Below are 17100 nucleotides of genomic sequence, written 5' to 3'. Positions count from 1 at the left end.
CTTTCAGAGCATTTAAACTGCCACGAGTGCCTACAAAGTGCTATAGCTTGCCTTTAGCATGCTTCTTCTGTCTGTATTTAAAGAAATTTCCTGTGCACTGTAGAGCTAAAATTGTCTGCCTAAGAGAATTCTGCAACAGAGCTTTGGGATATTTATTCTGCCATGAACATTCTAAAGCATGACTTTTCTGTTTGAAAAGCATTGCGTTATCATCAATTCTTAAGATATTTCTTTCTCTCGAAAAGTCCTTTTTATTATAGCAATAGATCTCTGATTTACAACTTAGAGTGAGATTCCTGTAATGTTATTTCTTGAGAAAAGGAAAATTGGACATGTGCTTATCTTTGAATGCTTTCTCTCTTAAGTCCCCTGATGACTATCAATGATGTTGAGCAAAACCACCTGTTCTTCACACTTCGTCATGTATTTCATATTCTCTCAGCTTCTGTTGCTAGAAAAACTCTTCTCTCAAAACACAGAGTTTAGTTTTGAGTAAATACTGTTGTTAATAGCATAGGATAAATAGTTGGCATTTCCCTAGGAAATTCCTTAGGTTTTAAAGCATGTTCATCTATAACACACAGAAATTATTTCAATGGAAAAGACATTTTCAGAGAATTGTTATGGATGGTTTTCTTTATTTGAAAGAAGAGTATTCAGTCTATTTAATCACTTATTAAAGGAAATTTCAGTATGTAATTTGTGACATTAGAATTGTGGAAAGGTTGTGGTTAAATTATTAACTTTTTGAAATCTATATTGATTACTTTTTTTGGTTTTGTTTTGGTTTCTTTGTATTCTCAGATAGAGGAGAGATACCTGCAAGTTTGGACCACAGCCTAGCTGATGCATCTAAGCCAGCCATTGTACTGGACCCAGTAACAAAAAGGGAAGTGCATCTAGGTGAGTTGAATGGATGTGACCAAGGGACTTCCTGAATTATGTAGACTTATAAGAAAAAAAAATGTTCATGCCACATTGGGCATAAAAAGGTGAGGTTCTGAAATACTCATTGCTCTTCTGGTGAAAGTTCTGAGGGGGGACACAAGAACTGTGCTACATAATTTTTCAGCTAAATGTTGAGTCTGGCTTTTGGAGGTGTTGCACTGAAACACTATGTATTGCACTGAGCATGTAACAAGACTAATTATGTGGTAGCATTAATGTTAATCTTTTGGACTTTTTTTGTAGATTGTATAAACACTGCAAACGATCAAAACTACTTCTTCAAAGATGAAGCAGTAGAAATACAAAAAAAATTGAGTACATCTCTTTTTGCAACTGGTAGATTGATTCTGAAGCCATATAAAGAAAAAGGGCACCAGTTTGTTGACATGGATACAATAGTAAGTGTGCTTTTTAAAAATTTTTATGAAATGGACTTTATAAACAGAAGATGTGTTGGGGCGGTTGCAGATAACATATGAAGTTGAGAAGTCCACACCACCCCCCCCAAAAAAATGAACATTAACAAATTGTTTGCTGAAGGTTCTTTGCATGCATATTGCCCTGCTTTGATTTGTAGTAAATCTGTATGTCCATGTGCTCCTACTTTGTGAATCTTGCAGGCAAGATAGAAATATCAGAAAAATAAAACTGGACCACATCCCCCTTTTGAGTTGTACATCTTATTTTTCGTCAGTATAGGGAAAAGTGATTGCAGCTCTGCTGGCTGATTTGGGGTTTTATCTTTGTTATGTGTGTGCAAGTGTTTCCTTGGATATCTTCCTTGAATGGTGCTAACCTTAGAACCCTTTGGCTTCCATTAAGGCTTTCCATATTATCCATGGCAAAGTTATTGTGACATTACATGAGACATCGTATTACCTGACTGCAGGGGACTGCTTCTATGTTCCAGCAGGTGAGTTTGTGTGTCTGAAGCCCATTTGTTGGGAGATACAGGAGACTAAATCAGCATGCTAGGAATCAAAACCAAACAGAATGATTGAACAGAGAATGGGGCAGTACAGGGAGAGGAAGAATGGAATATGACACTACACTGGACATTGGTTGAATGCAGGGATACACATACCTCTTGTTTATGTTAATTGGCCTTAAAATTTTGATTACACTACCAAGTTCTAAGAGTAAATTCCTCTTGGTATTCTGGTTCTGTCACTAGCTGTAATGCTGAGGAAACATCAGAGACAGCCTAATGTTACTAGTAATTAATATAATTGTTTCTGTCACCGTCTGTTTGCTGCATTTTTCCTGTGTAAAATTATGATAATCCATTTGGATCAGTTCACCATATTTTGTGCTTTGTGTTTGTATATAGAAGGTTCAAACTATCTTGTTGAATAAGTTGTAACTTCATATGTTCTCTTGACAATTTAAAGACCTGATTTTGTCCTTCTGATAGAAAAGTGGTATGAATTCCATATGGGAGGCTGTTCATCAGTGGATTAAGACACTAGTCTGGAGATTTCAAGTAGTGTTAAAGTAGGCGTTTCACGAAGCTGTAGAGAGCTTTTGTACAGCTCTTCTTATTTGTGAAGATCCTTATCTTCAGAAAATGAGGAATTGTGCCATTTTTTCCCTGTTAATTTTTCAGCAGTGTCCTGACTGAACAGTCATTGCTGAGTCAATGCTTGGTGCTTTGAAGCTATTTTTTTGGTGTTACAATCTTGCAAGTCTAGTGGGTCTGCAGAGACAATTTTGCAATTTTGATTTGCTTTTTGGGAAAGCAGATTATCTAAAATGCTGAAGGTTTTGTATGACCATAAGGATCTACACTTCATTCTTCCCTGCTTCCTGATGGCCGGTCTCAGTATGGTTGGATGGGCAGTGCAGTGTTTGTGGCAGGTGATCCCTGTAATTCATTGTGTGGCTGTATATGAATGTGAGGATGTTGTTCATTCCCAGTATTCAGGGCCTATTAGATAATTCTGTTTGGTGGTTGTGTTAGTGTGAAAATCTCAAGAGATGATCTGCAGGTAAGTTTCCATGTGCAGTTTTTATTGTAGGAATAAATTAAAGTAATTTCAGTCACCTTAAAGTTTTATTGTGGGTTTTGAGAACGGAGAGCTCATGCCTGTTACATTCTTCTCAGTAAAAATCTTCTAAGCATAGATGAAAGTAAATGATGTTAGGTGTATTCCTTGTCATCTCTTTGAAATGCACTGACCTGCCTGTAAGAGTGGCATCCTAGATTAAGAGCCAATATTCATTCTGTTAAAATATATAAAATAAAACTATACTTGGCTGAAGACAGGAGAGGACTTCAAAAATTACCAGTGGATCCTAAGGAATACTTACTCTGTTTTTCTTTGTAGGAAATGGATATAACATACGTAATCTTCTGAATGAAGAAAGTGTTCTTCTCTTCACACAACTCAAAGACAGGTGAAGAACTTTCTGCAAAGACGTTTGCTTAAACACACTTGTCAAATTCTTGTATGTTCTGAAGTTCTTTTTACATACAAAAATGTTTGAGTGGGCCCACCCTAACATTGCAAATGAATACAGAGCAGCTGAAATCAAGATGAGAAGAGTTGAGGGGAAAAAAACCAGAAGCATGTTGGTAGTTTGCTGTCAAACTGAAATGACATACTGAAAGGCCTTGCTCTGCATCAGTTACTGTTCTTGGGACATCCAGTGACAGAAAGATACAAGAATAAAATGTGTGGGTGTATTTGTTGTTCCAAATTGTATCAATATGCTTAATCTCTCTAAAGATGCTTAGCACTTAAAAAAAAGTTGGCATCCTCAGCTAACATCTGATAGATAGTCTTAACGACTGCCTGGTACAACCTGTTTAGAATAATCTCTGTTTAAATGACAAACCTGCTGTTTGCATTCCAGTAATTGTTGTCTAGGAGATGGGCTGCTGCAAGGCTGCTGTGCTGGGGTCCAGCTGCCTTCTCATATGTTAACGACAGGCAACCAACCCTTCCTTGTCTGGCAGCTGGATGATTAGTGCCTACAATCTCAATAGGAAAATAGGAGCTTATCAGTTGTGTCTTTTGTGTGAAAGCTACAGCCTGATTAGCTCTGAATATTGTTGATAGCTTTATTTTGTGTAGCAGTGATAGGTCATTGCCAAATGTATTACTTTAATATCTCCTTTTGATTTGCTCGCTGTGTTCCTGGATAATAATGAGGACCTTTGGGAAAGCTGTAATTATACTGTATACTCCAGAAGCCAAGTCTAGACAGCAGATGGTATACATTGCATTTGTCTCCCAAGCTCTTCGAGGTTCCTTCTGGCTGAAGATAAGGACAAACTACAGCTATTCTCATATGCTGCTTTCTCTCTCTGGTCATTGCTATCCTTGAAGAGAAGGAGATAAGGAAAATTGAATTGGAATTGTGAACTCTTAGGGACTTGAGGATTGAGCACTAAACTTGTAACCAGTCTTGGCCATGATCTTTATGTTAAATCTAGAGTATACATTAAAGTAGGAAAGAGGAATTGGCTTTCAGCTGTCAGCTAATTTCCTGTATCTGTGAAATGTCTTGGACACCCAAGATGACCATGCCTCTGAAAGATCCTTTGGATTGGAGAATTTGAGCTAATACTTTGTCATTCTCTTTCAGGCAGTAGTTCCTATGATTAGTGCATATATAGACTGACAGTGGAAATACTTGGTAGAAGTTGTGTACTGTCTTTTCATTCATGGCTAAGTCACATGTAACTCTGAAATGAAAAAGGAAGATGCCTATTGCTATTTAGTTCTGTCTTGAAACTAACTACTTACTGTTAGAGTTCAGACTACACAGAAAATCCTTTTTTTTTTCCATCCTCAACTTTTATAAGCAGTTTAAGAGCTAAAAGAGAAAATAGTCATTTAGTCACTAGATATAAATCTGGTGTTGGCAGCTTTTCTAAATTTTGGACTTGAGTTGGTCTCTTCAAGGTCAGCAAGATTCAAATAATGTCCTTCCTGTGCTGGAGCCATACCAGCTACCAGATGGGCACACATGCTGTCTCACTGCTTGAGGGGATACCACCCACTAAAACATTTAGTTTTTAAGTCTTTCAGCTCCTTGGGCCTACAGAGATCTGGAACTTTGCCACTTGGAAAAAGTACAGGGCAAGGCTTAAACCTAAGGCTCTGCTTCCAACCCAAGCAGGTCTCCCAGTGGTCAGGCCATGGATGTGATGGTCTCTGATCCCAGCAGCAAATTGCTTCCAGTTAAAAAATGAGAACAAGAAAAGTTTTCAGTTTTATTAATAGCTGGGGAGTTCTGAACAAAAATACCCTGCAGATTCTTTTCTGTATTACCTGTCCGCAGATTGGGTAGCAGAAGGATGTTAGTGTAGGTAACTTATGTGGATGGACTACAGGGCTCGTGGTGCTAAAGGAGAGTGTGAGTAGATGCTGTGGCAGAGCTCAGCAAGCTGCTGCTTGCCAGGGATGTGTTTTCATTTGGTAGGCTGGGATGAGAAGCGATGACGATGTTCTATCAGACACTGACGTGTCTTTGCCCCCTGCATCTTGGCAGCAACATCATGAGGGGGTTTTCTTTTGAGTCAAGAGAAGTAAGTTCTTCAGGATGCTTTCCAAAACAGATTTAATGTGTGCAGACCTTTTCCTGACACAGGCTGGAAAGTACAGATGTTCAAATGCAGGTTTCAGGTCAGCATGCCTGTTTGTGTTTTCCTAATTCTATGGCTGGGAGTGTCAAGGAGAAAAGGGCAGATTTGGTAAAGTATGTCACCTTTTAGGCTGGATGGTTTTGTTGCTCTCTGGTTGGTTTCTTGAGAGAAATCTCCTGTGTAGTCTGCAGAGAACGTTTTGTAGCTGGACTACATCTGAATATGTTTGTGGTTTACTTTTTTTTAAGAAGCAATATCAGGTTTGTCAAGGGATGTTCTCTGGAATATTGCTCTAGTTTAGCAACAGTTCTATTATTTGTCAGTAGATGGGGCTTCAAGCACAGCTCTTAGTCCTGTGCTGACCTCTGCTTATGAGGGTCTGGTTTTTGAAAGGCAGGAAGAACAGTGTGTTACAGGTGGAAATAAGTTTATTTGAATTCTCTTGCAAGGAGATTTAAATCAGTTACCATTCACAGTAGGACTTAACTACTGGACGTTGCTAAGTTCATTCAGTTACATGGATGTTGTACTTGTTACAGCCACTTGCACAAAATTGTTCTTTAAAACATTAGTGCACAGCAGGACCTGGGTTATTCACTGTTGGTTTGGATTGCATTTCAAATTTTTTTCTTCAACTTGGCACTTGTTAAAAATGTGCTGCTGTGTCATTAGCCTAAATATAGTGTGAGGAGTGCAGGAGAATCTTCTGAGTGCCAGGACTCCTATGGCTGCTGAGTTCTGCAGTGTGTCCATCAATAATCAGTTGCTAGTCAGAAGCAGCAGCTGATGTTTCACCTCTGCCTGGTCTTGTTTTGGTTCCTGCTTCCTACACTTTTGTGTACAGAAGGCCAAATAGGATATTGCAAAGGAATAAGCCTCTTCTGAAATGTGAGAAGTTAGTGTTCTTCCTGCATATGTGTGATTCTTTTTGCCAGCCTGTTTTCTGCTCTGCTGAGTTATCTTACTTACACTGGCTACTGTGGTTTAGCTAGGTGTTTGTGGAGCTAGGCTGTAGTTAACCAGTATTACCTGTTGTGGAGTCTTGAAAGAGACAAAATGTGAGATACACTTATTGTTCCTGGAGGATACATACTGATATCCTAGTGGATATCCCTGTTTCAGTATTTTAATTCACTGCTTTCTATCAGCAGTAATTGAGAGAGCTGGAAGCAAAAGCCAAATCGCATATTTCAGCTTTATGTTAATAGGTTCATGTATTCTATAGCAGGTACTGTGGTAACATCCAGGGGCTTCTTTTAAGAGGCTTAACTGAGAAGTCATGCCACAATAAAAAGCCACAGCTTTGAAGGCTGTGGCTCTCTTAAAAAAAAATTACAGATTAGTAGGTTCTTTTGCAAATCTATCTTTTTGTAGTTTCCTTTGGTTAGAAAGCTGTTCCTGTTTTACTAAGCAAAGCTTTTTGAAGCTTAAATTAGCAGAAGAATGATTGCGGTACAGTCAAGTGTGTATGCACATCCATATTTGTACAACTCTGTAAACCTAAAATAGGAGATTGTGAGCTGAGTAATTACAGACAAAATAAACAGGACCAATAAAACAAACTGTTGAGACATATATACAGCTTCTTCTATTTTGCAAGTGCACAACTAAATTGGTTATCTGCAGGTGATTTTAAATTAACATTTGGGGAATGCAATAAACATAAAGAGCTATTTCCTCATTTCATAACAGTTGATAAGGCATTTGAGGATGAAGGAATATTTCTTGTATTTCTACTGCTGTATAGACTCTGCATGATGTCGTTTGTAATACAGGATTTACTTTAAGTGGTGATTGATTGCAGGTAGTACATCTAACTGAAGAGCATTGGCCATGCCTCTTTAATGGTATTCACAGCTATTGTAACTGAGTACCTTCTTTCTTCCAAGCTGGTACTTTTCCTTGGCAGAATCCTGTCACTTCACAGATTCACAAATATAGGCAGAAGAGATCTCACAGGAAAACTTTTTTGGTTGTGTGGATGAGCTTCATTTAGGATTTGACAACAAAAGGGAGTTCTGTGGTCCAGTTCTTTGATGAAAACATGGTTGATCATCAGTCAGACAGTGGGCTGCAGCTTATTAGGAAGCAAATATGTTAAAAGGTTTGTGTTCAGAGCTGCTCTGTGTTTTTAAGCCCACTCATAAAGTTCATGTTCTGATCTGCTTTATTTGAGCTTCTGTGCCCAAGTAAAGGTACAACACAAAGGGTGTCAAACCACAGGTACTTCACGCCTCTTTCTGCAGGACTGTTTGGAACACAAGAGCAACAGTGAGTGAAACAATGCGCTGGAAGAAACAAAGTGTTTACTTCGTCACTTTGACTGTTGAGATGCAAGTCTAAAAGTGTTCACAGAAAAAAAATATTGATGTTTAGAATAAGATTTTAAATATCTCTTTTCAGCTTGATAGATAAGGACTTTTAAAGTTGAAAACTAAAGAATTCCAGTACTCTTGACAAATATTTAGGAAGTTTATTAAATGGGTATGATAGCTGTTAACACACATTATTTCATTTAGTTTATTAAACTGTTTTACTGTGATGGTGTTTAAAGATGCCTTTTCCTGTGTTTTCAGTATCTGAAATGAGAATTGATCAAGATGGCAGATGAATGGGAATGCTGTGAGGGTGTCTTCTGGAGTCAACGTGCTGTAAAGAGGGAGGGGAAAGGAGTGATCTGAGAGGTGTAAACATCATAAGAGCTCTGTGTTAGTGCTCAAAGGTGTTGCAGACTGGTCTAGCTTGTGCAAAGCATTTTCAATGAAGCTCAATAATTTTGAAAAGATTATATGGGAAAGGTTTTCTGGTGTTGGTGCCACAAGGACACACCTGTCTCTGCAGGTAACCCACACTTCTTTGGCATTGTAGTAGTGATCTGATCACTTGCATTTAAGAGCATTATGTCATCTTATCTAAAACTACAGGGTTCAGCTAATGAGCTGAAGAATGACCTAAGACCTAATGACCTAAGAAGAGGCCGGAATTTAATGACTTGTACCCTTTCTTTTTGTTAGCAACACTTTTGTGTTGTAGTACAGTGGGGTAATTTGAACGTTAATTACAAAAAAGTTTTTTTCAAACACTCTCTAGACTTGAAATTTTATTAGTGACAAAGAGAGGGCTCACCTAGGATGGAGTAGCCTATTCACTGAAGAAACTGAGCACTTCTCCTATATTTCAGTTAGTGCCAAGTGAGCTCTGAGGCTAATTAATCAAAACAAATTCACAATTAAGCCCAGGAAGGAAGACTAATTAAGTAGACAGTTAAGAAAAGTGCTGAAGAAGGGAGCAACCTTAAGGGGAAAGTATGAGACTCCCAGTACTGGCCCATGAAGGACAATTAAGTGATAATTGCAGAGGCCTTTTTGCATCTAGCAAATGCCTTCTGCCTTTTATTATGGCTGATTTTCTTAGTAGAAGCAGACATTTCCCTGTGAGCAGCTAAGCTCTACCATGCACTTTTAAGGTGATTCACAGGTAAAGCAGAGAGGTTGCTACAGCTATAAATTAGAATTTAGCTCCCAGACTTGAATACTATTTTAGATAGTGAAAAAGCTCCACTGTGATTTAAAGACAAACTAAATGCTTGCTTTATTTTCCTCTTCATTTTGTGGCATACCAAGTCCATGTCAGCATCCTGTTTAACCTTTCAGACAAATTACACAGGCTGAACTATCAGAATTTAGAAGAGCTTCATTTTGATAAGTTGCTCACCCCACTGAAGCTCACAGAATCATTACCTTGTTATGAAATGGCTTCTGCTGCTTATGACCTTGTATTGGGTTTGTATGGCCAGGTTTTGATAGTGGTGGGGGGTGGTTATTAGGATGGTTTCTGTGGGAAGCCAGTAGCAGCTTCCCTGTGTCTGACAGAGCCAATGCCAGACAGCTCCAGTGCCAACCTGCCACTGGCCAAGGCTGAGCCCACCAGACTTGGTGCTAACTACTCCGTGGTAACATTTAAGAATGAAAAAATGTTACTGTGCAGAAGTCATAATTGCCAGAGAAGAGAGGAGTGAGGATACGTGAGAGAAACAGCCCTGTCCACACCCAGGTCAGTACAGAAGCAGCAGGGATGAGATCCAGGCACTGGAGCTGAGATTCCCCTGCAGCCTGTGATGGTAATGGGTGAGTGACATCTCCCTGTCCTCATCTCAACTCAGGAGCCTTTCCTTATATTTCCTCTCGCCTGTCTAGCTGAGCAAGGCAAGTGATAGAGTGGCTTTGGTGGGCACCTGGCATCCAGCCAGGGTCAGCCCACAGTCCTGCATTCATGCTGCATGACATATTTATGGTTTTGCTGGGGAAAAAAAAGGAGGAACCTACAACACCAGTATTGTTTTAGCTGAAAATATTTTAAATTTTCTTCTGAAGAACTTTTTAAGTTAGCAAAACTAAACTCTAATGAGCTGAGGCTTTTAGATGAGGCCACAGCCCCAGATTTCCTTCATCCCTCCTTGCTCATTTCCATTATGAAATGTGATGCTAATGAAGTACAAAACCTCTCTTAATGTATTTGACTTATTTGACTTAGCATGGGCTATAGATTTGCGTAAGTATTCCCTTCCCCCCCCCCCCCCCCATACCTGGAACTTGAATTATTTCAGGAATTACAGTGGAGAGGTCTCCTCAAGTATTTATTCAAATGTTGATAATAATTTCTTTTTCTTCATGAAATTCCATGTGAATACTATACCAGTGTGATGTACCGTGTTTTTATATGCAAGTCTTGAAGTATCTGCCCAAAGTTCACTTTTGTCTCTCTTTTTCTTTCTTCACTTGGAACAGGCTGCAGGATGAGCCATTCACCTGCTGCTGTTGCAGCTCAGCTGTTCCATCAAGTTTCAATCTGCTCCTTCATTTTTTGTCTTGCTGCCTAAACTAATTTCCTTCCCTATTTGGATTGCATTTGCCTTACTAAAGATTTCTGTCTTTTTCACTTGCAAGGATTGAATAATTTTTTAGCTTAGTTCTGGGTGTTTGAATTATTTCAGAGGTGTTCTTGTGCCTGAATGTTCCTTTGCTACCTTTCCTGCAAATTTTGTACAGGGCCTGGCACAGCTTCCAGTTTTCACCCTCAGAGAAGTGATGCAAAGCTTTCTTTGGCCTCTGTTCTTTGAAGGGCTTTTGTGTAGTTTTAATCCCAAGAAGGTTGGCTTAGGATGTCACTGGCAAGGTGTTATTGTCATCATCTGCTGTTTTCCTGGCTGCAGAGGCAGAACTGAGACTGCTTCAGGGCCACTTGGTTTCCTTTGAACCTCGTCCATCTGCTGAGGCTGGCTCTGCAGTGCTGGAAGAATCCATCCTAGCACCATTCCCCATGGCCAGACTTACCCTGCAGCACTGTAGCATTGTGGTTTTTGCTCCTCTTAGAGCACAAATTCAGCATGCTGGTGACTTCCTTTGCCTTGGCACAATCTTGATGTATGTCTGACATCACTTAGGCGCCATGCCATACCCTGATTTTCTATTGGCAGGATAGTCCAGGCATTCACCTGCTCTTACATCTTCATTCCTCTTGCCAGTGGGAATGCCGCCTGGCACCAGCTGGTTTTGGCACAGAGGTGTGCTCACTGTTGTGTGTGTGGGTGTGGATCTCTGATGTGCCCTCTCACACCCTCTTGCTGCTTGACTTTTCTGGTAAATTCCAGGAGAAAGTAATCTTCTTGGTTTTTAGTGTTTCTGTGGTGTCTAAGGAGTCTAGACTGAAGAGTTGGGAAGGTTGGGTAGCCCCTTAGGATCAGCTTCATATATTTCTCTTGGAGATGGAGCTGAGACCTGGCCAAGCACATGTGACATACCCTTCCATGTGAAACAGTTCTGTCCACAAAGTTCATATCCCATCATCTCCGTTTTACCATTCTTAGTGCCATGTGTGGGAGCATGTATTTGCAAAGCACATCCGAGTGTTGGTGTACACACTTGGCATCCTCATTCTTACTGCTGTGGTTGCTGCAGAGAGGTCAAGAGGTACGGAAGAGATCAGGAAACAGAAGCTCATGTGAGGGGAAAGAACTTATCGGAACAGCAGCCAGCTCTTGGTGGTTGTGCTTGTGCAGAGTTGTTGGATCAAATTACTTCCAGAGGTCCCCTCTGACCTTGGACATCCTGAAGTTGCAAACTTGTGCTATGGAAGCTGCTCTTCCATAAGTTTAGTTCACGCTTTTGTTGGGAAGACCCTTATTTCTGTACCCCTCAAGTGGAGAGCAGTCTTTTCCATGCCACACAGCAGCCCACCAGTATTGCCACCAGAGTGTGGGGCAGTGCCTGAGCCCCAGCCACTGCCATCCCTTTCTCCACGCTAAAGGACAAAATGTGCGTATTAGGTAGAGTCGCAAGTGTCAGCTTTAACCTTGCTTTTCTAATCTTGGCTCTGAGGAGTCCCTCTAGGGCAGACACATACCTGGGTTTGATGGGAAGTCCACTGCTCAGTTTGGGCGAATTAGCTAACACTTTTCGGCACATACACCCCAAAACATTTTACTGTATTTGGATATTATTTTCACCTGCAAGTCTTAACAGCAGGCTTTATTTTGTGCATGGGCTTTAAACCAGTTGAAAATTTGGTATCTTGAACAGTCCTGGCTATCAAGTGTCTGCTTTTCCCATATAACTCTACATGTAGAGTAGCAGTACTCAGCTGTCACTTGATGTGGGGAATTGCATCAGATATTATTCTCTCAGCAAGCAATTTAGTTCCTGGTTATTTTCCCCACTGTCAGCAGCTTTTTGTGACCTTTGGAACTTCAGACCAGAGATTGTGAACCATTTGTGTAAATCCAAGTTAAAGGGAATTCAAGTACATGCAAGATGTTTATAAAAATAACATGAAACGCACATGCACATTAACTACTGAGGCCTCTTGGTCCTTCACAAGATATATTTCATATTTAAAATACCCGGAGAGCAAGTGTCAGTGCCACAACCAGGTGCAGCTTTGACAGCTCCAGGTTTTGCACAGATGAACACATTTGTCAGAGACCACTATTAGTGAAATTAAATTAGACTAATGTGCTCTTTTGAGCATAATTGAAATGATACTAATGTTTTTATTGATTTGCCACTGGAGTAGGTGAATGCTGTGATGTCCTTGCTGCTGTGAGTACAATTTGCAGTTGTTCCACTTTACTGTCTTGTAACTCCCCAATATTATGGCACAGATAGGCCTATCTTTAACTGTGTTAATTTGAACTGATTGCTGGGTTTTTTTATAATTTAGAACAAGACCAAGAAATGTGTTGTTGGACACCTCCTCCCCATAACTTTGCCTGCAAATTGAAGATCATCTAATGCAGAGGAGTTCTAAAGAACACTGAACATTTTCATCGGACATCCCAGTTTTAGGGGCATGCTGTTTCATTGATCTTAAAGATCTTTCTTCATTGTAAATGTTAAATACGTAGTTTGTTATGAATTTTCTTTTGTATCAATAAATATTACGTAATGCAAATCAGTTTTGATTTCTTTGATTTTAAGTAATTTTAGAATCAGTTTTCTAGCATTCCATGTGGTTTTGAAAATGCAGGTTATTGCATGAGTTTGACTTATAAATATTTATGAATGAATGTGTGAGTTACCTTGAGTAACTTAAAAGATGTCAGGAACTGAAATGTTTCACTGTTTCTCTGGAGTTGTTGAAACATTCAAAGGGAGTTTGAAAGTAAAATAGTTTTCAAAAAACAGTCATAGACTCATTAAGGTTGGAAAAGACCTTTACGACTGTCCAGTTCAACCACTAACCCAGCCCTGCCAAGTCCATCACTAAACCATGTCCTTAGGTACCATGTCTTTTAAAAACTTCCAGGGACAGTGATACCACGTCCCTGGGCAGCCTGTTTCAGTGCCTGAACACACTTTCAGTGAAGAAACTTTTCCTAATATCCAGTGTAAACTTCCACTTATGTTACTTGAGGTCATTTGCTTTCATCCTGTTACTTGGGAGGAGAGACCAACCCTCACCTGGCTACAGCCTCCTTCCATGTGATTATAGAAAGAGAAGGTCACCTGTGGACACTTGGCCTTGTTGAACCTCAGATGGAAATGGAGGTGAGATTTGAAAAACACTTGACCGTGGCTTTGGTTGCAGTTTGAATCCCTGATGTTCCTGCCAAACTTACACAGAAACATCTGGTTGGAATGGTGCAGAATTATTTGGTATTCAAGTAAATCACAATCAGAGCTACATTCTGCTGCAGCATGTAATCATTCAGTGGTCTTTGTATTTGGTATGTGATGACTTATGCTCTGCCCCACATTTTCTACAAAATTTTCAAGGTGTTTCCTTTTAGCTGGAGATGGTGCTTCCTGAGAACAAATCTTGCCTAATCATCAGAGTGAAATAAAATAAAAACACCTCCCATTCCTTCAAGGAAAATACGGTCCATTAGTTTTTCATTTCCTAGGAGCATCAGTTTTTAATGTTTTCCCCTTTCCCTTTATCTCCTGAGAATATCAATCTGCATAGATCTATTATTAATTCCACAGCAACGAGCTCATTTTCTCAAAAATCTTTACAGTGGGTGGTAAAAGTAGGTCTCCCCAGAAATTATTTAATATCCAAATTGCACTCAAGTGTCCTATGCATAGTGCTGGTGGCTGTTGTTGGTAGTGGTGGTTTGGTTGTTTTTTCTTAAAGCAGCTTTGCCTCATCTGAAGTCACTATTTTCTATGATAAGGTGAGTGTTGTAGGGTTGTCCAGCATTTAAAACTTGGGAGTCTGGATGAGTATTAAAAATAATTCTGGAACCAAAACAATTTTTGGAGGTGAAAGGTTGAGGAAAAATCCTCTTGAATAGCAGCATACTATGCTATGAATGATAGTGTATTGTTGCATAAGCATTGCAGAGAAGGGAGCAAGAGAGGTTTTCCACTTCTGGAAGGTTCTGGAATTTCTGTTTATAATGTTCACCTGTCAGCCATGCCCCAGTGTGGGAGGATGGATTGTAGGAGAATAGAGATAGTGCTGAAGGCAATTTCGCCCCTGAGGAGTTGTAGCTGTACTAATTACCAAAGAGTAGGAACCAGCCTGCCCTTAATAGGTCACAGCTGTGTCCAATAGGATGGGTGTTATAAAAGGGTGGGTTAGCTGGTCGAGAAGAGAGTTGGAGTCACTTGGCTGTGCTGCTGTGAGGAGCAAGGGTCAGGTGTTTGTGCTTGGGACAGGAAGGGTCAGGTGTTCATGTTAGGGACAGTAAAGATTAGTATGTGTTGCTGGGGACAGGAAGGGTCAGGCAGTTGTGATAGGGACAGGTAGAGGTCAGCCAGCTCTGTGGAAGATAGAGAAGAGGAGTCAGTGTTGCGAGAGCTGCCCATGAGAACTCAGAGAGAAGCTATGAAAGTCTTACAGTAAGATAATAAACTAATGGTGACAGTCAGTTCCCATCCACTGTCAATTGGTACTAAGCACCGACACCAACAATTGGTGGCCCCTACGGGATGAGTTCCAACAGTGACCCCAACGTGATCGTGTCATGATTTGGGTAGAGAACTGCAGAGAGAGCAGTAATGGAAAAGTAGACTTAAATATTAAATAAAGGAAAATTAATTTTGGACAATTTGTTACGGATTTTGTAGAAGTGTGTTGCATATGAGGAGCGGGCTCTACGTACTTTGCTTATTTGGTATAAAAGCAATGTAGTGAGAACAAATGAAGAAACTTGCTTTTATGTTAAAATGGGAGAAAGTACCAGTGGCACCTTCATCCACGCTGCTGCCCGCAGCTCCTTGCAGGCGAGGTGGAGCAAGCCCTGCATCCCCCTGCCTGAGTATGGCCACAGTCTGGCAGGGTCCTGGGGTGGTGCCAGTGTCCCCAGTAGCTGCCAGTGTGCATGACAGTGCAGTGGCTGCACAGCGGGACATAGAAGAAGAAATGTTATGAAAACGAGCACAAAACTGCATGAGGAGAAGCATTAAAAAGAAAGAGACAAGAAGAGAAGAAGCAGCAGAGATGTTGCTTTAGCAAATAAAAGAACTGAAATTGCAAGAGACAAAAGCAACAAAAAGGAAAAAAGAACAAGGGAATTTATTAAAACAGTAATAGGAACTGGAAACAGAGTAGTTCTATTATTCAGTACAATGTGTTTATTTGCTGGTAAAGCATGAAGTACAGCTATTAATTTTTTGTCATTTTACATATGAATTACAGCTATTATATTTGTCATAAGCATAGGTGTAAAGATTTGATGATGAGTAAATTTAGAGAATCAATCAAGCTCAATTCACAGATGCATTCAAGAGTTAATGGACATTACACAGAAAATGGTTGTACTGTGTTTACTGTCTTCTGCCAAGGGCCCTGCAGAGGACAGTGAACACAACATTAGTTTATGGAAAGCCTTAGGTTGATGTTCTATACTGTGAAAAGCAAAACTAAACCAAAACTTAGAAACATATGTTCTTACTATGATGTGTTGCCTGAACATTTGTATAACTGTTAGTCCTAAGTGAAATATGTAAATGAGTCATAATGTCAATTTACTTTAATATGTCTTTCTAAAGATGCTGCAACTTTGTAATTCAAAGAAAAGGGGGAATTGTGGGAGGATGGGTTGTAGGGGAATAGAGATAGTGCTGAAGGCAATCTCACCCCTGAGGAGTTGCAGCTGTACTAATTACCAAAGAGTAGGAACCGGCCTGCCCTTAATAGGTCACAGCTGTGTCCAGTAGGATGGGTGTTATAAAAGGGTGGGTTAGCTGGTCGAGAGGAGAGTTGGAGTCAGTTGGCTGTGCTGCTGCGGTCAGGTGTTTGTGCTAGGGACAGGAAGGGCCAGTCTGTGCTGCTAGGGACAGGTAGAAGTCAGCCAGTTGTGTGGAAAAGGAGTCAGTGCTGTCAGAGCTGCCTGTGAGAACTCGCAGAGAGTAAGTATGAAAGTCTTATGGTACGACAATAAACTAGCAGTGCCAGTCAGTTCCCATCCACCGTTGATTGGTGCCAAGCACCGACACCAACAATTGGTGGCCCGTACGAGATGAGTTCCTACACCCCAGGAGCAATGGAGTGAGCATTTTGCTGGCAAGAGCCTTGCTGGAGGGCACTATTTCCACCTGCAGTTCTCGTGCTTCTTGAAGCCTTGTCTCATTTCCAGTAGTTCCCATTCACTGAAGCAGCAGAGAACCTGACTCTACAGCACAGCCTCCTGTGGCCTCTTCTGTGCACCTGGGTAAGCCCACACCCATCCACAGTGCTTGTGTTCCTGGGCTGTGCAGGTTGGGAAGTGGAGGGTGGTGTTGGTGTGTTCCAGAGAGCTCAGATCTGGTCTGGCCTGAGCACGGTGTCGGTCACTGTAGGATCCCTTCAGGGCAGTACCTGGATCAGGAGTCTCCTCACTCTGACTCACTCAGGCAGAGTTCTTTTGCTTGTGGTCTGACATGAGCAATGGTTATTGCTTCTTTACAGTGTTTAGGAGATGCTTTCATTCAGAACAGTCTCAGGGTTTCTTATTAATTGGCTCAAACCAATGCATCAAACAGAAACAGCAATAACCACATAGATCATGTGCCGTATTTTGATAGTCAAGAAAATTTTCTTTTACCTACTCTAACCTGGAAGAATCAGAACAT

At 40.5% G+C, this 17100-nt stretch overlaps 1 protein-coding gene across 5 annotated transcripts in view; it reads left to right on the top strand.

Annotated features, from left to right (window-relative positions):
• The window catches only part of CENPC (centromere protein C), a 28232-nt gene extending 15241 nt beyond the window's left edge, over window positions 1–12991 (top strand). For 3 of the 5 annotated variants that reach the window (XM_030271561.4, XM_012573455.5, XM_030271563.4), the window contains 5 exons: window positions 805–903; window positions 1192–1346; window positions 1771–1861; window positions 3276–3345; window positions 12761–12991. In XM_030271561.4, the coding sequence (XP_030127421.4) occupies window positions 805–903; window positions 1192–1346; window positions 1771–1861; window positions 3276–3345; window positions 12761–12803 (458 nt within the window). In that variant the 3' untranslated portion in view covers window positions 12804–12991. Of the gene's footprint in view, window positions 1–804; window positions 904–1191; window positions 1347–1770; window positions 1862–3275; window positions 3397–12760 lie in introns of all 5 variants that reach the window. The other 2 variants (XM_030271562.4, XM_072928498.1) reach the window with 1 other exon arrangement.
• Window positions 12992–17100: the final 4109 nt, after the last annotated feature.

The sequence above is a fragment of the Taeniopygia guttata genome, chromosome 4 (assembly GCF_048771995.1).
Source record: "Taeniopygia guttata chromosome 4, bTaeGut7.mat, whole genome shotgun sequence".
Lineage (NCBI taxonomy): Eukaryota > Metazoa > Chordata > Aves > Passeriformes > Estrildidae > Taeniopygia > Taeniopygia guttata.
The sequence above is the reverse complement of the archived record's forward strand: the minus strand, read 5'-3'. Positions and strand labels throughout refer to the sequence as shown.